Genomic DNA, 21,618 nt, shown 5'->3' with positions numbered 1-21,618 from the left:
CTGCAACTGCTGCAGGAATTCCGCGTGCCTCGAGGTTAGACCTGACAGAGGCCAAGCCACCCACTGAATCCGTGGATTTGGGTGGGCGCTCCGTTCTGAGTGAGAATGTCCGGTCGCAAAGGTAATAGAACAGGAGGCTGAGCCAGAAACCTGAGAATTACCGGAAACCAGCTCTGTGACGGCCAAAGCGGTGCCAGTAGCACAAGTAGCCGAGCTGGCTGGGTGGACAGCTGTGAAAGGACCACGGGAATGAGTGGTAACGGCGGAACGCCCAGAGCACTTTGCCCGTCCAATCCAGCAGGAAGGCGTCGGCAGCCAACGCCCCTGGGTCCGGTATCCGAGAGCAGAACACGGGTGTCTGATGCGTCCCGCCCGGACGCAAACAGATCCACCTCGAGCGACCATTACAACTGGGAGATTACTGTGAATATCTGCCTGTCGAAAGCATCCACTCGTCGCGGGGCCAGGATCCGGCGAGAGGCGCATCTGCTCGCGACGCGTTCTCCAGCCCGGGGAGATAAACAGGAGTACCTGACAATCGTACTGGTCGCACCAGAGGAGAAAGTCCCACGCTTCCCGAGGAGCGCTAGACACCGTGCCTCCCTGCTTCAGGATGTGCGACATGGCCGTCTGGTTGTCTAACTGAAGACGGACTACCTGGCCACGGACATGCTCTCTGAAGCTTCGAAATACCAACCGCACAGCTCTCAGTTCCAACACGTTGATGTGAAGGTGGGCTGCGCTTCGGACCAGAGTCGGAAGCCGACAGACTGCCCAGAACACCCCAGCCCGTGAGGGGACGCATCGGGTCTGAACTGTGAGAGCTGGCGTCGGGATTTCCAAGGGGAACCCCTGGTGAGATTCCCGACATTTGTCCACCACTGAAGGTGAGGTGTCAACCACTCGAGGGGACTGTGAGACTGCGCTCCAGATCCTCCGTGTGAGTCCACAGCCGAGCCAAAGCTTGCTGTATGGGGACGCATCCTCAACCGCGCCGCCACACTACAGAGATAAATTAAGCCGCCATATGGCCCAGTAGACAGAGCCAAGTCCGTGCTGGTGCCTGGGGCTGGGAGAGGAATGAAGATACCATCTCCCGAACTCTGGTGACCCGGTCGGGCGACAAGGAAGCGAGATCCTTGTTACCGTTTGGAATCGGCCCAAGAAAACCAAGTCCTGGGTGGGTACCAGGTCGGATTTCTTGAGGTTGATGATCCACCCCAGTCGAAGTTAGAATGTCTATCACTGTGTGAGTAGCATCTTGACCGCTGGCTGTGTTAGTGCTCCGATCAACCAGTCGTCTAGGTAAGGGTAACAGCGCCTTCCTTGCGCGGCGAGCTAGGGTAGCTGGGACTAACATGAGCTTGGTGAACACCCGCAGGGCAGTCGATATGCCCGAAGGGGAGCACCCTGAATTGGTATTACATCCCGTCGTAAAAGAGGACCCGAAGGTACTGCTTGAAGCGAGGGATGTATGGGTACATGCAGAATCGCATCCTTTAGGTCGATTGACGTGAGCCAATCGCCGGCCTGAACAGATGAGATCACCGCGCGCAGTGTCTCCATCTTGAAGGATGGTACTCGAGCATCGCGATTCAACCCCTTGAGGTTGAGAATCGGACGGAACCCGCCCGTCTTTCGCCGGGGACGAGGAAGTACGTGGAATAAAATCCCGCCTTGTTCCTCTCCGGTGGAATGCGCTTCGATTGGCGGACTTGTCCAGCAGAGCCTGAACCGTCGGCGCAATATGTCGCCCTGGCTTGACATGGCGGCACCGAGTGCGACGATATGCGGTGAAGTCGGGCGGACCCGCCGCTTCCACAGTGGGAGATGGCCTATGCTGACCGTGGCCAGCACCCAAAGCGTTGTTGGTAGCCTTCTCCCATTCCGCAGGAATAGAGAGAGGCGGCCTCCCACTGGGATATGGGGTGGAAGCTGGCGTGTGTAGACCCAGTAAGCGGAGCTGACTGGGCATGACACACGGCTTGAGCGGCAAGCCTGATGGGTTAACGGAGGTCGGGGCAGACCTCCCGCTGAAAAGGCTGGGAGCTAGTCGAGGACTGCTCCTTGCCCCTACCCTTGGCGGACCTGTTCCTCCGCCTACCCCTACCAAGCGGCGAAGCCAGCCGGCAGACTCGGGTGTAGGCTGCACCCCGGGCGGAGGAAGGTGGCATCGAGGCTGGGAAGCCGGAGACACCCGGGTGCTCCAACAAGGCCTTAGAGTCCTTGAAGGAGGTAGCTGCAGCGGCAGCCTCCCGTATGACCTGCTGGGCCCCTGGAAGAGGTGCCCTCCCCAGACGGAAAGGAGGGGCCAGCAAGGTCTGCTGTGTTGCTGCCGAGTACCTAGGCGCCGACAGCCACAGCCTGCGCATCCCCATGACTGCGCGCACATCACCGTCGCGCAGCAGACCGCCAAAGAGTCGCGAGGTGAGCCTGCACTTCCAAAGCTGGCGGAGCAGCACGACATCGCGGCGACATCGTCGCCAGCATGCCCCTCCAGGGCCGACCTCTGAACCGAGGAGAGGTAGGCCTCATGGACCACCACCCGCAACTGCTGCATCGCGTTCTGGTAGACCTCCTCGTGGGTCCGTATGCGTGCGCAGGGGAGGCGCCCGCGAGGGCAAAGGTGGAGTAAAGCGCCCTTGCCGAGCAGCGGAGCTGCTCCGGAGGAAGCCGAGCCTCCCCCAGGGCGGAAGTGAACACACATTCGTCTACAATTGGCACAACGAACAGGAATCCTCCCCAAGCTGGTAGCGCCCGCGCGAGATCGGTAAGTCAAACCGTGCTTTCGGGCACCAGACAGAGGGGATCGACCACGCCCCGAGACCAGCGAAGGCAGAATCGCGGAGCTGCGTCTCGCGAGGGTTGCCTAGGGCAAACGCCTCGCCTTCTGGCAAGCGGAACTCAGTCGAGTCCACGCAACCAGCAGGCACCGCTGCCTGGGGTAGGCCCTCGGCAATTCTCTGCCGGACCTCCCGCAAGGCGCGGAAAAGCGGAAGCCTCCGTCCTGCTCCTCAACCTCCCTTAAGCTCCATTGCCTCGGCGCCCGAGCCCGAGTCAGAGGCTGGGTCTCCTCCGTAAGAGGACCCTAACCCCGACCCGGTGGACTGCCTGGCGCTAGGAACCACAGGAAGGGAAGAACAGACAGGCGGCTCCACGTCAGCGCCAGCCCGGCGTGCGTGGACCCCGGTCCCAGACGCTGGGAGGCAGGCCAGGCAGAACTGGTGCCTCCCGCTCTCAAAGGCGGGTGTGCGCAAGGACCGGAATACCAGGAATACTCAGCGGTCCCTGCGCTTAACTCCGAGAGGGGACTGGGAGCACCTCCCTCTCCCGAGCAGCCGAAGGCGTCCGGATCCGAAGCCAGAGGCAGCGGATCTACAGGCGCCTCAAGGCTGAGGGATCGAGCGAGCCCGGCGATCCCACTCCCCCGGACTCTCGCCCCGTCCCGAGTGGGTGAGGAACTCCTGCCGGAGACCTCCAACCCGACTCGAGCGAAGGACTTCCACGGAGGCCATATGCTGCTGAAACATAGATTCCATTACCGACATGTCAAAACCACTTTCGAAGTGGTAGGGAGAGGGAAGGGCCGGGATTTTTTCCCTTTTGGCGTTCGTTTTGTTTTAGAGCGGGGGACCTGCGTCCAGGTCCCTCCCGCTTCACGCATCTCCGCGATAAAACAACGTGATCGGGCCGCCGCCTCTTCTGGGCCCGGGGAAAAGGCCAGACAAATAGGGCAGGACTCAGCGCCGTGGCCCGTCTTCTCAAGACAGGCAACGATAGCTCATGCCTGTCGGCCCGTGGAATTTCTCTCTGTCCACAGACCCGAACAGGATGAAAAGGCCTGAAAGCAAACACGCAAGCATGTAGCTAACAGCGGCCAGCAGCATATAAACACGTAGAAAACATTGAAAAATACGTGAAGGTTACCACGAGGAAAGTAATAGTTGGTTTTAATACGCAATATTACGACCACATGGCACGCTAAACTTCCCGCCATGGCAGAGCAACACGTCGTAAACCACGGAAAGAGTTAAGTAATTTGTATTAATACAAAGTCACAAGTATGAAACAACCAACTGTAAAGCTTTACTGTTCCTTGTTTTAGGCAAATAAAGACCATACATACAGGTGGTGTCTCAGACATAGCTTTCTTATTAGCTTTCAGCGCTGTCCGGCTCATGAAGTGCGGTCTATTATAAACACGTCTGTTCACGGCAGTGACAGCAGAAGGAATGATGATACGGGTCTAGGAGCCTACCCAGTTGGTGCGCATGCGCTAAGGGAGGTAACTCCGTGAGGTAGGGGCCGGATAATAAATAAAAGAGTTTATTTATTGTTCAATCTTTTTATTCAAAAAACATTGATACAACTGTCACAGGACATTTTTCAGCCGGAAAATGCATAATATGTACCCCAAGGACGATCTCTCTGAAAAAGAATTAGTGATTTTACATTGAAGAGAACTTCAATTGGGAGATACAAGTGTTCCAGTGTGTTCGCAAGAAGAAGAAGACAAGCAAGTAGCATGAGTCAGGATAAGAAAAAATATAGTATAACAAATAAGCATGAGCCAAGAACAAGCCACTACGAATACATCGAAGCCACGTGTTCTGAATGGCGAAGTGACCGATAATAGTGATGAAAACTATCGTGTTTATCACAAACACCATCACTACAACAGTACTACAAAAAAGACAGACAGAAGGTGTACACCCTCTGAAGAACAAAGGAAACCACCCAAAAGTCAATTTATAGGATACAAATCAGTCGAGCTGGCAAACCAAGCGTCTTGCAAAGCATGCGAAAAGCAATAATCTGAGGTGGCTGATGTCACCTTCCGGTGATGTGTGCACAAATGGATGTTTACCTGAAAACAGGAAGTGATCACAGTCTACGCTTCCAACATCAATCGTCTGGCACAGCCACGTTTAGAGTCGTAAGCAATAAGTGCAGGAAGTAAGTAGTGCAGGATTAGTTAAAAATTTGGTGTCTTCTGTGGTGTATAACACTACATGTATGCACTGATTATACATTCTGGACATTTACAAACTGTTGATCAGTTGTTTGAAAAGCTGTTTGAACATTTTTGAAGACATCTTTATATATCCAATATTTACAATTTAGTTACTTGTTCTATCGACAAATAGGCCTGACCTGGAATCCATTCAAGTCTGTATAAAACACTCTGTCTTGGTTCTTTATGTCAGTACTGATTCTCATGGCTACTTCCTTGTTCAGCAGATGTCGGACATCCACAATGTTGTACACATCCAGAGCAGTGCCATCACTTCCTGCAATGGAAATTGATACCACTCTTGTATAACAACACTCCCTCCACTAGGCATGATATTGTCCACCACTCTCATAAAACCCCACTCCCTCCACTAGGCATGATATTGTCCACCACTGTTGTAAAACCCCACTCCCTCCACTAAGCGTGATATTGTCCACCGCTCTCATAAACCGCCACTCCCTCCACTAGGCATGATATTGTCCACCACTGTTGTAAGACCCCAGTCCCTCCACTAGGCATGATATTGTCCTTTAGACCAGACATCACCCACCGCGCCAATAACACCCACCCTCCTTCCTTTAGACCAGACATCACCCACCGCTCCAGTAACACCCACCCTCCTTCCTTTAGACCAGACATCACCCACCGCTCCAGTAACACCCACCATCCTTCCTTTAGATCAGACATCACCCACCGCTCCAGTAACACCCACCCTCCTCCCTTTAGATCAGACATCACCCTTTTAGACCAGTAACACCCACCATCCTTCCTTTTAGATCAGACATCACCCACCGCTCCAGTAACACCCACCCTCCATCCTTTAGACCAGACATCACTCACCAGTCCAGTAATACCCACCCTCCCCCCTTTAGACCAGACATCACACAACACTCCAGTAACACCCACCCTCCTTCCTTTAGACCAGACATCACCCACTGCTCCAGTAACACCCACCCTCCTCCCTTTACACCAGACATCAGCCACCAGTCCAGTAAAACCCATCCTCCTTCCTTTACACCAGACATCACCCACCTCCTTCCCTTAGATCAGACATCACCCACCGCTCCAGTTACACCCACCCTCCTTCCATTAGCCCAGACATCACCTCCGCTCCAGTAACACCCACCCTCCTTCCTTTAGACCAGACATCAGCCACCAGTCCCCCATCCTGCTCCAGTTACACCCACCCTCCTTCCATTAGACCAGACATCACCCACCCGCTCCAGTTACACCCACCCCTCCTTCCCTTTTTAGACCAGACATCACCCTCCGGCTCCAGTAACACCCACCCTCCTTCCTTTAGACCAGACATCACCCACCGCTCCAGTAACACCCACCCTCCTTCCTTTAGACCAGACATCACCCACCGCTCCAGTAACACCCACCCTCCTTCCTTTAGACCAGACATCACCACCACTCCAGTAGACACCCACCCTCCTTCCTTTAGACCAGACATCACCTCCTCACTCCAGTAACACCCAGTTCCTTCCACCTACAGACATCACCAGACGGCTCCACACCCACCCTCCTTCCTTTAGATCAGACATCACACACCACCAGACATCACCTCCTTCCTTAGACCAGACATCACCCCTCCACACCCACCCTCCCACATCACCCACCAGTCCAGTATGCACCCCCTCCTTTTAGATCAGACATCACCCACCACTCCAGTAACACCCACCATCCTTCCTTTTAGACCAGACATCACCCAATCCACCAGTCCAGTAACACCCACCCTCCTTCCCTTAGATCAGACATCACCCACCACCCCTCCAGTAACACCCACCATCCTTCCTTTTAGACCAGACATCACCCACCAGGCTGTCCAGTAACACCGCTCCGGTGGCACCACCCTCCTTCCTTTGGGCCAGACATCCACCTCCATTCCGGTTCATTCCTTTGAATGGGTTGTCCACCCGTTCTGTGTTTCCTCTTCCGTTGGGCCAGACATCACCTCAGTTCCTCCTTCCTGGGATCACGGCTCAGTGTCCACCTTCCTTCCGGGTTGTCACCCGGCTCAGTGTGCCACCTTCCTGAATGGTCCTTGTGTTCCACTCCTTCCGCTGGGTCCGGTTGTCCACCCGGCTCCGGTGTGCCACTCCGTCCTTGGACGTCTCCGGTGTTGGGTTTGATCCGGCTCCGGTTGGCCTGTGCTGGGCCGGGCTTCCATGGGTCGTTTATCCATTGTTCCTTGGCTCCGGTCCATTCCTTTCCATGGGATCGGGCTCCGGTAACACCCGTCCTTCCGCTGGATCCCGGGTTCACCACGGCTCCAGTAGATCCGGGCTCCGGCATTGGGTCTGGGTCGCTGGTTGTCCACTCACCGGTCCGGTGTGCGCTGGGGCCGTTCCACTCCGGTGTTCCTCGGCTGGATGGTCACCACTGCTCCGGTGCCACCACGCTGGACGTCGGCCACCGGTCCGGTCCGTCACTCCGGCTATTTCCGGGTTTGTCATATTCCATGGATCCGGTGTCACCCGGCTCCGGTTACCCATTCCGTTAGCCAGTTGTCACCTCCGTCCGGTGGCTTCCATTTGAATGATCCGCTCCGGTTGGATCACCTCCGGTGTCACCACATTTCCGCTGGATTTCCGGTTGATGACGCTGGATGGACGTTGCCGGTATTCCTCGCTTCCATGGATCGGGCTCGTGTTTCCACCTCCATCCTGGCCGGTCCGTATACCACCTTCATGGGTCGGGTTATCCACTCCATGCCACCATCCCTTCCATTTCAGACCGGTTATCCTCCGGTCCATTCTTCCATGGGTCGGGCATCACCACGGCTCCATTGTACCACCGTCCTTCCTTTCAGATCCGGACATCACCACGGCTCGGCGTGGCACCCACCGTCGCTGGATCGGGACATCACCGCTCCGGTATTCCTTTGAATGGTTTGTCTCCAGTAACACCCACCCTGGGCACTCCTTCCGGGCGTCGTACGGACCAGACCGTCCTTCCTTTACTCCACCTTCCATCGGGCTCGGTACCGCATTTCCTCCTTCCTCCGGTTCGAAAGGTCCAGACATCCACCCTCCGCTGGATCCGCCAGTTATCCGCACCGTCCACTCCGGTATCCCTATTCCTGGAAATCCGGGTTATCCACCCTTCCACTCGGTCTGGGTCGGTGTCCACTCGGGCTCCGGTGGCCGCATTTATCACCTCCGGCTCCGGTTCATTCCTTTGGATCATTTGGATCCAGACATCACCCACCCGCTCAGTAACACCCACCTCCTCCTTTAGACCAGACATCACCAACCAGTTATACCCACTCCTCCTTCCATCACCCAGACCAGGACGTCACCTCCGCCAGACATCCAGTTAGCACAACACCCACCCTCCTTCCTTTTAGATCAGGGCCCCATCACCCACCACCCAGTAACACCCACCATCCTTCCTTTAGACCAGACATCACCCACCTCCAATCACCCACCTCACTTCCAGTATCAGACATCACCACGCTCCTAGCCCTCCCACCCTCTCGCTTAGACCAGACATCACCCACGGCTCAGTGGCACCCACCACCCGCTTTTAGTCCAGACATCACACCTCCTTACCCACCTCCCCCTTTTAGACCAGACATCACACAACACTCCCGGTAACACCCACCCACTCCTTCCTTTAGACCAGACATCACACACTGCTCCAGTAACACTTCACCCTCCTCCCTTAAACCGAACATCACCCACCGAGTAAAACCCACCCTCCTTCTTTAGACCAGTCACACAACCCACCCTCCTCCTTCCTTTGACCAGACATCACCTCGCCAGTAATACCCACCTTCCTTCCTTTAGACCAGACATCACACCTCCTTCCTTTACACCAGACATAGCCACCTCCCTTCCCTTAGATCCAGACATCACCCACAGCTCCAGTTACACGGCCCTCCTTACACCAGACATCACCCTCACCCAGTAACACCCACCCTTCTTCCTTTAGATCAGACATCACCCACCGCAGCTCCAGTAACACCCACCACTCCTTCCATTAGACCAGACATCACCCACACGCTCAGTTACACCCGCACTCTTCCTAGCCCAGACATCACCCCTCCCGGCCCAGTAACACCCCACCCTCCTTCCCTTCCGCTCAGTTACACCACCCTCCTTCCATTAGACCAGACATCCCTCCGGCTTTGCACCACCCTCCTGCCTTTCAGACATGGCCCACCACTCCAGACACCTTCTTCCCTTTAGACCAGACATCACCCACGCTCCCGGTACATCACCCACCTTCCTTCCTTTCCACATCACCCACCACTGTGACATCACCCTCCATCCTTTAGACCAGACATCACCAACACCAGGCTGGCCCACCTTCCCTTCCTTTGACCAGACATACCTCGCTCCAGTGGCCCACCTTCCTTCCAGACCAGACATCACCCACCTCCCTTCCTTTACAGACATGAATACCTCCTTCCTTTACCAGACACCCTCCCTTTTAGGACTTTAGACCAGATATCACCTCCACTCCAGTAATACCCACCTCCTCCCTTTAGACCAGACATCACCCACCAGTCCAGTAATACCCACCCTCCTCCTCCCTTTAGACCAGACATCACCTCCGGCTCAGTAACAACCACCCTCCTCCCTCCCTTTTAGACCGGACATCACCTCCGCTCCAGTAATACCCACCCTCCTTCCATTAGACCAGACATCACACACCAGTCCAGTAATACCCACGCTCCTCCCTTTAGACCAGACATCACCTCCGCCCCAGTAATACCCACCCTCCTCCCTTTAAACCAGACATCACCCACCTCCGCTCCAGTAATACCCACCATCCTTCCTTTAGATCAGACATCACCTCTGCTTCAGTAACACCCACCCTCCTCCCTTTGGACCAGACATCACCCACCAGTCCAGTAATACCCACCCTCCTTCCTTTAGACCAGACATCACCTCCGCTTCAATAACACCCACCCTCCTTCCATTACACCAGACATCACCTCCGCTCCAGTTACACCCACCCTCCTTCCTATAGACCAGACATCCTCCACCACTCCAGTAATACCCACCCTCCTTCCTTTAGACCAGACATCACCTCAGCTCCTTTCTTTAGACCAGACATCACCTCCGCTCCAGTAATACCCACCCTTCTTCCTATAGACCAGACATCACCCACTGCTCCAGTAATACCCACCCTCCTTCCTTCAGACCAGACAAGATGTCATTTGTCAGTCAGCAAACAATGCTATGTGCATGTGCTTCACTTCACTGGTTTACAGAAATATTTCAGACTTTTAAGTTTGCCTAGTCTTATTTTACCATTTATGCAACAGAGTAGTTTGACAGGTTCAGTGTTTGTACCTGGGGAGTTCATGACCCGCACTACGTGTTCTGCATAAGGTGTGAAGACATGAACTTCGGACAAGATAGGACCCGTGATAATTCGCACCAAGGGGCCAACAATGTTCACTGGCTGAAATAGAGAAATGTTTCAGAATCATTACTGTACTGAAGTAAGGTGTAGTTTCACAGAATCATTAAACATTACGGAAGCAATGTGTAGTGTCACAGAATTGCTACACCTTACTGGAGGAATCATCACCGGTAGGAAACCTAAAACTGTTGACCAAAGCATGTGTGAATGAGGTTCTGCCCATAAGCCCTACCTTGGCCACACCATCAGGCAGGAACAAATAGGCTCCAGACTTTTCCTTAGCATTTTTGGTTCCATACAGGACAAACTCAGTCTCAGTCTTGTGTTCTACCAAGTCTGGTTTGGTTGTCATCGTCTGAAAGAAAAAGTGTTGAAAGTGGAACCTGTACAATGTGACTGTGGGCAGCTCTGTTTCCGTATATAACCTTCAGCAGTAACAGGGTTAACCTCATGTGGATAGGGCCATGAGGGCAAGGCATTTGACCATGCATCAAAAGGTCTGACGTTAACTCTCTATAATAATGAAATTTTTAGAGTAAAATTAATATTTTATACTTATCCTGACTCATGCTTATTGCTTGTCTTCTTCTTCTTGCGAACATAGTGGAACACGTGTATCTCCCAATTGAAGTTCCTTCAATTAGATAAGTGGACAAGGTTGAGCCTTTTAGATTCTTAGTTTGCCGTAGATAACATAAGAAATCTGCCACTTGAGGATGTGTAGCATATCTGGCTGTAAATCCTTTCTTAGCAGCGTAATTGACAAAACTGTGCCATTTGTCATCGCAGGATTCCACGAAGTTGAGTTAATGAGTGCAAGTGTGACTGCTTTAGCCGCTCTGGCAGAATAACCTCTCTTATTCAGACATGCCTTGATACAATCCATAATGAAGTTGGAATGCTTCTGGTGTTTCGTGCACTTGTTTGGTGTCGCGGATGTATCAATAGATTGGCGTTGTAGGAGCTGAAGAATTGGTTTTCCCATTACTTGAATGAGATCTGGAAACCAAGTTCTTGCTGGCCAGTAGAGGCATGTGACTAAAATCAGATGGAGGCTTTGCGTTTGACTGATTTTCTGTAAGACTTGTGGGATCAACGCTGAGGCGGGAAAGCGCTTAGCGCTGAGTCTCTCCCACGATATGCTTAGAGCCGTCCGTTGCCCATGCTAGTGGGTCTGGCACTGGCATTAACGAATGTTGTCAGTTGCTTGTTGAATCGAAAGTGGCGAATAGGTCTATCAGTGGAGATCCTATTTCCATGATTATTTGATTGAATATCTCTGTGTGGAGCATCCATTCTGTCGGCGACGGTTGGTGTGGCCGAGAGAGAGCGTCTGCTAATACATTCTTTGCTCCTGGAATGTGGCAAGCTCTGACGTGTATGTTTAGATTGTCGATTAAATCGAACAGTCTGAAACTTCGAGTCAGTAGGTTCTGTGACCTTGTTGAACCTTGTTTGTTCACATAAAATGCCACTGTTGAATTGTCTGTGTGAACCATCAACTGAGCGTTCTGTAGTATGTTGCTCCAGTGACTTATGGCGTTTATGACTGCTTCCGGCTCTACTAAGGAGACGCCTGCGCAAACATTCAATCTCTTGGTCCACCAGAGTAGATGTGGTTTGACATAATCTGGTAGACTGAATGGTAGAGGGTCCTCGAGATGACCATTGATGAGGACTTGTAACGGACGTAATTGAAGCCTGCCTCTGACTGTCAAGTCTTGAGCTGATGTGAGTAGTCCCAATAGGCTCTGCCACTGTCGTAGTGGTAACGGAGAGAGTAGGGCTTGAGGAATAAGTTGTTGGATCTTGATCCATCTGTCCTCCGGGACTACAATACGATTCTGAGCTGTTAGAAATCGTATACCTAGAAATTGCAGATCTTGCGTTGGTTCTAGGTCTGACTTGAGTAGATTTACTAACCATCCTAATTGTGTTAGTAGCTTGATTATAAAATTCAGCTGTAGTCTGAGACGCTGTGGATCTGGATCCACTTGTATACCGTCGTCTAGGTAAAAGGCGCTGCGAAGACCTTGACGATGTACGTATGAGACAATAGGCTTGGTCACTCTTGTGAATACCCAAGGGGCCGATGTGATTCCGAAGGGAAGAACCTTCCATTGGTAATGTTTCCCATCTAGGATAAATCTTAGATATTTCCTTGAGTTGGGATGAATCGGAATGTGTAGATATGCGTCTTGCAAATCTATGCAGGCCATGTAATCTTTGGGACGAATTAAATGCCGAGGTTGCGGTAAGTGTATCATGCGAAACGTTGGAGGTTTGCATAGATATTCTCTGTTGAAGATGCTCATGTTGTATCTGAGACGAAACTTCTCCTTGGAATTTTTCTTGGGCAATAGGAAAACTGGGGAGTAGAAACCTGGTACGATGTTTCGTTGATCCAGAACTTCTAAGGCCTGTTTGTTTAGTAGAGTAAGTACTGTTTCTCTTAACATAGGTAGTTGTGCCGGTTGAACGTTGAACCCTGGGGGGTTGACTGTTGTGACGGTAGCAGATACTGGACGTTTCTTATGACGTACATCTGGAATGATAATCGGAATGTCATCATCATATAAACATAATTCTGAGACAGGTAGTATATCGGAGGCAAAATTATTTGTAGTTTTCGTAGATTTCCCTTTTGACGAAGCTGTGGACCTGGGGGTTCGAAGCGTACGTTGAGATGATGTGGATGCTTTCCTAGTCTTAGACTGAGAAGACGGAATGTCTTGAGATGCAGGTTGCTTCTTGGACATAGCGGACTCCGTCCCACGCTTATCCCATGAGGGAAATTCCGGCATGCCACCAGCCGGTGACGGGTCGTCAGTCAACAGTTGACAGGGTATAATAGCTTCCGATCTATTAGCCATGACTGAAGATTGTTTGTGAGATTTATCTGCCTTCCGTCTCAAAACGGAACATAAATATTTATCAAAGGCAGAAATTGGTAAATTAATACATAATTTACGAGAAACAATAGAACATGGAGTAATGCAACTAGGGCATTTTAAATGTGGATCGGTAGTGGAATAACGTAGTTTACAACCTGTGTAGATTCTCATGAGCGTAAACTGCTGAACAAACACGGCGAACCGTGAATAAAACAGCAGAAACACGACTAATAATCAATGCAAGTTGAATAAGGATACTAGTTACACTTCTATAACTGAATATAAGAGGTACTTAACTAAATATAAATAAAGGATATAGTGTGTTGGGAGACACAGGCGCTCTCACGTCCAGCTCACTGGGCGAAGGAGGAGAGAGTGAGGCACATGGGTTCAGGTGGCGCCCTCGTTCCCATGCTTGTCGAAGGGAGGTAACTCGTGGTGAGTACTAATTAGTGATTTTTTAATTGAAGGGAACTTCAATTGGGAGATACACGTGTTCCACTATGTTCGCAAGAAGAAGAAGACAAGCAATAAGCATGAGTCAGGATAAGGAAAAATATGTAACCATTTCTTACCTTCAACAACCCAGTAGTCCCAGAGAATCGAGCTTTAAAGTAAACGTTCTCCAGACTAAAATCAGCTGAGTCAGTCACACGTTTCACAAGAAAAGATGGCCTGAAAAAGAAACACATCCCTGCTCATCCTCAGAATGTAATACGTAGAACAGCTAGTTACAGCTAGCCAATATTAGGAATCTTAAGAGTGGCAGGTATAAACTTACACAATGGCCTGTGTTGGCTGGGCATTGATCAGCTTGATCTCTACCCTGTGGTGTCTGGGGTTGGAGGCAGGGGCAACTCGGCGGATCTGGTAGCGGGCCACACCAAGGGCAGGTAACTCACACACAAAGGCAAGCTGGAAACAACCACACTGCAGTTAGTGGAAACATAAAACACAACGTACATGAAACACAACCATGGTGTACCAGAATCACCTTTAGACCCCAGTCTGCCACTTAAGCCACTGACATTGATAATGACAAGAAAACTGACCGTTCCTCATCAAGACACACACACATGACAGGAGTTGTAGTCAATCCCAAGACTCGCCGCTATCTAAGCCCACATATATTCAACACACAGCTTGTAGTTCAAACCTGCACTGACTGTCTGTATTTGCCCAGAACGGCTCTATCTGAGACACAATTAACATACCTTGTACTTCAAACCTGCACTGACTGTCTGTATTTGCCCAGAACGGCTCTATCTGAGACACAATTAACATACCTTGTACTTCATGCCTGCAGTGCTGTCAGTGTCTGCCCAGAACGGCTCTATCTGAGAGTGAATGACTTTGCCTGTTGGGTCTTGGACCTCGACATCCACAGCATTGATAAACACTTTCACCACCTCCACTCGCTTGTTAGCCATGGAGTTGTACAGAATCACTGACCTATCAACAGGTGAATTCAAACAGCATCAGATTCTTATGTTACACTGTCGCTGAGACAATCAAACCAAACCGTAATGTTTGAGATCAACCCCAGATATGATATAATAAGGCAACTTCAGACACGCTTTTCTGATAGGCTAGAGTTATTTCCCTTAGACTATAGCAGCCAGGACGTGAGTTGGTTCTTAGCATGAGATAACATGCAAATGACCTTGGAACTCCGCATATTTCAGAGTCAGCCGTGTCTGATTCATCTGACAATCTATTATGTTAGATGCTTGTTTGGCATTTTAGAAGATATTTGATGAACATAGAGATTGTTTCTGGGTTACATCTCCTTTTTATTCTGTAACCCAGAAAAAATCTCTATGTTCAATCTATTATGTTGGTGGGATTCATCTGACAATCTGTTATATTGGTGGGATTCATCTGACAATCTGTAATGTTGATGTGACTCATCTGACAATCTATTATGTTGGTGGGATTCATCTGACAATCTGTAATGTTGGTGGGATTCATCTGACAATCTGTAGTGTTGATGTGATTCATCTGACAATCTATTATGTTGATGTGATTCATCTGACAATCTATTATGTTGATGTGATTCATCTGACAATCTATTATGTTGATGTGATTCATCTGACAATCTGTAATGTTGATGTGATTCATCTGACAATCTATTATGTTGATGTGATTCATCTGACAATCTGTAGTGTTGATGTGATTCATCTGACAATCTATTATGTTGATGTGATTCATCTGACAATCTATTATGTTGGTGGGATTCATCTGACAATCTATTATGTTGGTGGGATTCATCTGACAATCTATTATGTTGGTGGGATTCATCTGACAATCTGTAATGTTGATGTGATTCATCTGACAATCTGTAATGTTGATGTGATTCATCTGACAATCTATTATGTTGGTGGGATTCATCTGACAATCTATTATGTTGGTGGGATTCATCTGACAATCTGTAGTGTTGATGGGATTCATCTGACAATCTGTAATGTTGATGGGATTCATCTGACAATCTATTATGTTGATGTGATTCATCTGACAATCTATTATGTTGGTTGGATTCATCTGACAATCTATTATGTTGATGTGATTCATCTGACAATCTATTATGTTGGTGGGATTCATCTGACAATATGTTGGTGGGATTCATCTGACAATCTGTAATGTTGATGTGATTCATCTGACAATCTGTAATGTTGATGTGATTCATCTGATAATCTGTAATGTTGATGGGATTCATCTGACAATCTATTATGTTGATGTGATTCATCTGACAATCTGTAATGTTGGTGGGATTCATCTGACAATCTATTATGTTGGTGGGATTCATCTGACAATCTGTACTGTTGATGGGATTCATCTGACAATCTGTAATGTTGATGTGATTCATCTGACAATCTATTATGTTGATGTGATTCATCTGACAATCTATTATGTTGGTGGGATTCATCTGACAATCTATTATGTTGATGTGATTCATCTGACAATCTGTAATGTTGGTGGGATTCATCTGACAATCTGTAATGTTGGTGGGATTCATCTGACAATCTATTATGTTGGTGGGATTCATCTGACAATCTATTATGTTGATGTGATTCATCTGACAATCTATTATGTTGGTGATGTGATTCATCTGACAATCTGTAATGTTGATGTGATTCATCTGACAATCTGTAATGTTGATGTAAAGTAGGTTCCAGGTGAAAAATGGTTATACAAATAACAAGATATGCATTGTAAACAACAGAAAATAAATATCCCTCACCTGAAGTTCTCAGATAACTCCATCATGGTCTTGTCTGGCAAAGAATCATGGGATTCCCTTAACTCATCCTGTAACATAAACAAAGGTAGCTTCACACAAACCAGGCATCATAGAAACAGTTCCTCACACCTTCATTGTGACTCCTTCACAAAAATCTAATTTTTCAAGTAAAATTGATATTTTTATACTTATCCTGACTCATGACTTTTGCTTATCTCTCTTTCCTTTTCAAATTTTAGTGGAACACTTGAATCCCTTGAAGTTCCCTAAGCGGACGTAAAAATACACTCACCCACGAGTTACCTCCCTTTTGCCCTTTTCCCGCACACACAGTCATGTGACCAGCCTTACTTGCCACTCTCTCCTGATTTTCTGCCCCTGCACTTGGATCTGCTGTGAAATCCAAAGTGTCTTCAGCGGGGAGGTTGGGAGGTCTTCTCGTCATGAGTCAGGATAAGTATAAAAATATCAATTTTACTTGAAAAATTACATATTTTTTCTTATCCTGACTCATGATCTTTTGCTTATAGAATCCGAAAGATTGGTGGTGGGTCAAGCCACTTCATTGATTCATCAGCTGTCCTTAGATACGTCCTGTATCCCCCCCATGGGAACTGCGAAACGGCATTTCCGTGATCCTATTCTTCCAAATTCCGTTATAACTCAGGGGGACCACTTTCTTGTCTTACTTCAGTCTCAGACAAGTTGAATCATGTTGATTCATGTGGCAACAGATAAACTAGTATCCTCTTATTACTAGATATCTTATAACAACCCATAGATTATGATAAGATCTTTATCATAAATGAGTTGCGACCCCTTCACGTACAGGTAAGATCTTTACCCGTACAGGATCTTTAATCACTCATGCTAGCCTGTCCTAGACTGTGCGCATGGACTTTCAAACTAATACTTTTCCTTAGTATTAGTTATCAACAAGTCAATGTGATAAAGGGTGAGATTTTCCAACTCAGAGCCTTTGAGGAACCGTTAGTTGCTGTGCTACAACAAGAGGCCCAAATTGGTGAATGCCTGAGACGTCTTCAGTGGCTATGTCTCGGAGGTAGTGGTTGGCAAACACTGTGTCCCATTTCCAAAAGCAGCCCTCCATAATTGCTGGTATAAAGCAATTTCCGTGCAGAGCCAGTGTTGACGCCAGTGCTCTGACTTCGTGTGGGTTGGAAGCTCTAGGCGGTTCTAGTCCTGCTGCTTTATAGGCTCTCAATATGACGGCTCTCATCCAGAACGATATCGTCATTCTTGAGACTTCTGCTGATGTCTCTGTTGATAATGGGATGAACAGGCGGTTGAATTTTTGTCTCCTTGTCTCAGTCTTTTGAAGATATATCTTCAGGGCTCTGACAGGACACAAGGATAGGTCTTCTATATCCTCTGGGCCGTGGATTGTAGATAGCGCTGGTACATGGAACTGTCTATCTGGTTGACCAGGTAGTTGGTTCTTGGCAATGAAGTCCCATCTAAGTCCTAGATGAACTGCAGCATGTTGCCCCTTGTCGAATCTGGTTCGACCAAAGTCCAGCGCAGGTATCTCTGATATTCGAGCTGCCGTGGCTAGCGCAAGCAGGAACAGAGTCTTCTGTGTCAGCAGCTCGAAGGTAGTCTGGTCTAGAGGTTCGTATGCATCACTCGTAAGATGACATAGCATTACATTCAGATCCCAGGCCGGAGCTCTGAACTTCTTTTGCTTGTATTCCAGTTTAAAAGATCTCACCAGAGCAAGTAATTCTGGTACTTTCGTCAACTTGATGCCTCTTTTCATGGTAATCACTGTACTGATGGCGGCGAGATACGTAGATAATGTCGAACCTTTCAGATGTCTGGTCTGTCTAAGATGACACAGATATTCCGCTACTTGAGGATGAGTAGCTTTCATCGCAGTGAAGCCTTTCCGCCTTGCATAAGTCTCAAACTTCAGCCACTTGTCATCATACAGGTTACGAGTAGATCAGTGTAACGCTAGCATTACTGCCTTGGCTGCACCCGCGGAGTATCCTCTTTTCTTCAAACATGTTTTGATACGGTCCACACGTGTAGCTGGAACGCTGTCGGGTTCCCGTGGACTTGCTTGGTGTGCGGATGTATGAGTAGGTTCGGCCAATCTGGTAACTTGATTGTTGGACTTCCGAGATCTTCTATTAGGTCTAGGAACCATACTCTCGCTGGCTAGTATGGCGTGACCAAAGTCACTTGTAGCACCTGTCTGTTTGATCTTTAACAGTACTTCCGGTAGTAATATCGGGGTGGAAACACGTAAGCGTTTAGTCCTTCCAAAGATATGCTCAGTGCATCTGTTGCCCAGGCTTGAGGATCTGGAACCAGTGAGACAAACGTCTGTAGTTGTTTGTTGAACCTTGTGGCAAACAGGTCTATGCTAGGGGATCCTATTTCCCTTATGATGAGCCAGAACGCTTGTGGATGGAGCATCCATTCCGTAGGTGAGGGGTGCAGTGGTCGGGAGAGAGCGTCTGCAAGTACATTCTTGGCTCCGGGTATGTGACACGCCTTTATCCAAATGTTTGCTTCCTCCATGATGTGGAACAACTGGAATGTGAGCTGTAGCAGGCTTGGAGACCTTGTGGATCCTTGCCGATTTATGGAGAATGCCACTGTAGAGTTGTCCATGTGGACCATCAGCATTTTGTTGTTCAGCGAGCTCGACCATAGTTGTAGAGGCGTTGATCATGGCTTTCATCTCCAGCAGATTGATGTGAAGATGCTGCTCTATTTTGGACCACTTTCCTGATGCATCTTGATTTTTGAGATGCTCCCCCAAGCCTTGTATCGAAGCGTCTACGTAGAGATGTGAGTCGAAGGCCGGCTCTTGTAAATAGGTCCCTCCGCAAACATTCGACCTGTGCGTCCACAATAGTATATACCTCTTGAGGTTGTCTGGCAGCAAGATAGGGTCGACGCTGTCTAGATGTTTTGTCAGGAACCGTTGCAGCGGTCTTAGTTGTAACCTTCCTGTGCGAGTCAAGTCCTGCGCCGAGGTTAGTAGACCGAGTAGAACTTGCCATGATTGTAGTGTTAACGGAGAGATAACTGCTGGTGGAATCATGGCTTGTATCTTGACCCAACGATCTTCTGGGACGACAATACGATTCTGTGTTGTGATAAACCTTATCCCCAGAAATTGCAGATCTTGTTTTGGTTCAAACTCTGACTTCATATTCTGGAATTTATTGATCAATGCTTCATTGATGGCTCTGGACCTGGCCAACCCAAAGAAGGACCTCCTTGTTGAGATAACTTTTTATCTTCCACTTTATACATCTTGTTTCGGGAGTCGTTGACTAGCTTTATGTTGTCATCCCATTCAGGCGCCTTTGTAAATGGATCCATATGATGTAAGGGGAATCTCTTCACATTAAATGATGGCAAATGCTGACTCTGGTACTTGGATGCTTTCGCGAAAGCTGTGCGTAGGTTAGAGGGTACCTTGACTATAGGTTCAATCGGCGGGATAGTGACGGAGTCAAAGTCGTCGTTGCGCATCATATAAGTGTAGACTTCATCTTTATCCTTAGAAGGAGACTCCAAGTTCAACCCGTTGGCAATCCACGCTGTAACCTCTGAGTCTGGGAACATGAAGTCTGCTTGCTGATCCAGAGTCTCCTGATTATTAGAGCTAGGCCTCTGCGGCTCATCAATCTGCGAACCTGTTTCCATTCTCGAACCTTCATCATCCTTCGCGAACCTGTATCTGAAGATTCCTCCCTATGAGAACGTCTATCTTGAGAGTGCTCTCTTCGCGAACCTCTATCTGTAGATTCATCTCTTCACGAACCTCTGTGATGTGAGCTATCTCTTCACGAACGTCTGTCGCTAGATGTATCCCTTCGCGAACTTTTGTGATGTGAGCCTTCTCTTTGCGAACCTCTGTCTCGTGATGAGTGACCTCGCGAACGCCGCTTTTAGCAATATTCCAGCAATATCATGGCAGGGGACGGCAGAAATGGACTTTACTCATTGTACCCATGTGGGGAATTGAACCCGGGTCTTCGGTGTGACGAGCCAACGCTTTAACCACTAGGCTACCCCCACCGCCCCACGTCTGTGAGAGATATGAAATCTCAATCTAGAGCGGCTAGGTGTAGGAGATGGATCCTTCAATGTTATTGAACGTTGAGGGTTCGTGGATGTAGAGCTGTGAGTAGGCATCTCATCTCTTCTATCCTCCTCTAAGATGACAGAGTCGTCCGACTGTGGAGACCTTCGCAAAGGTGTATGTTCGCCAACGTAGTCTTGAGACGTAGTTCTATGAGGAGTAGGTTCACGCAGGTCCGTAGGTTTGCGCACAGTGTCAGTAGATGAGAGGCTTCGCCGAGCCTTCACTTCTTCCTCAAACCTACGTTCCATCATGGCCATCATCTGGTTGGTGAATTGTCTCATAAATTTGCCCGGGTCGAAGTTCTGCATTGGTTGACGCTGCTGTGGTGTAGATGAAGCGTTCGCAAACGCTGATGAGTTCTGCGCCTCAACTTCACTCCATTGAGAAGTAGGTGGTAGTTTGTCAAAAAGCTGGCCTGCTGTGACCGTTGCAGGGGACGATCTAGTAGTTGTAGAAGTCGATTGATCTCGTAGGTACTTCGGGTAGAAGTAATGGGGGGTCATCAAAAACGTCCACTTCGTGTTGAGGTAATATCTCTTTGTTGAAGGATTTCTGCTGCGTTGACTTACTAGCACGCATAGATTTACCCTCCGATCTGGTAACAGATGTTTTCTTCTGCAATGTAGTAGAAGATAACGTCTTTTTCTTAGCTTGAGTCAGGGTGAACTGCGTTGTAGCCGATTTTTTCTATGCACCCGTACCCGCAGACTGCCCCTGCAACATACTAAACATAGCACCAGTATTATGAACTTCAGCAGTAGCAAGCAACATACGGTTTGTAGGCTGATCTCCTGTTTTATCAGCCGTGACTTGAGATGACTTCCTCACCCGATCCATGGCACGTCTATAGATATAAGACAAATATTGATTAAATTGAAGATTTGATAAATCAACACAATAAGTACAGCGCAAGCTGGAAGAACATGGTTTTGTGCAAGAAGGGCACTGGGGGTGA

At 48.9% G+C, this 21,618-nt stretch overlaps 1 protein-coding gene across 1 annotated transcript in view; it reads right to left on the bottom strand.

Moving 5' to 3' along the window:
- The window catches only part of LOC124260264 (alpha-mannosidase 2x-like), a 139,757-nt gene that overhangs the window by 27,254 nt on the left and 90,885 nt on the right, over window positions 1-21,618 (bottom strand). Inside the window, exons 12-18 of the mRNA XM_046694517.1 lie at window positions 16,532-16,599; window positions 14,577-14,742; window positions 14,072-14,205; window positions 13,866-13,965; window positions 10,629-10,751; window positions 10,324-10,435; window positions 5,155-5,291 (exon numbers count right to left, since the gene is read on the bottom strand). Of these exons, the coding sequence (XP_046550473.1) occupies window positions 5,155-5,291; window positions 10,324-10,435; window positions 10,629-10,751; window positions 13,866-13,965; window positions 14,072-14,205; window positions 14,577-14,742; window positions 16,532-16,599 (840 nt within the window). The remainder of the gene's footprint in view (window positions 1-5,154; window positions 5,292-10,323; window positions 10,436-10,628; window positions 10,752-13,865; window positions 13,966-14,071; window positions 14,206-14,576; window positions 14,743-16,531; window positions 16,600-21,618) is intronic.

The sequence above is a fragment of the Haliotis rubra genome, unplaced genomic scaffold (assembly GCF_003918875.1).
Source record: "Haliotis rubra isolate DU_JTF1 unplaced genomic scaffold, ASM391887v1 Scf758, whole genome shotgun sequence".
Taxonomy (NCBI): domain Eukaryota; kingdom Metazoa; phylum Mollusca; class Gastropoda; order Lepetellida; family Haliotidae; genus Haliotis; species Haliotis rubra.
Note: the sequence above shows the minus strand (reverse complement) of the source record. Positions and strands in the feature narration are given on the sequence as shown.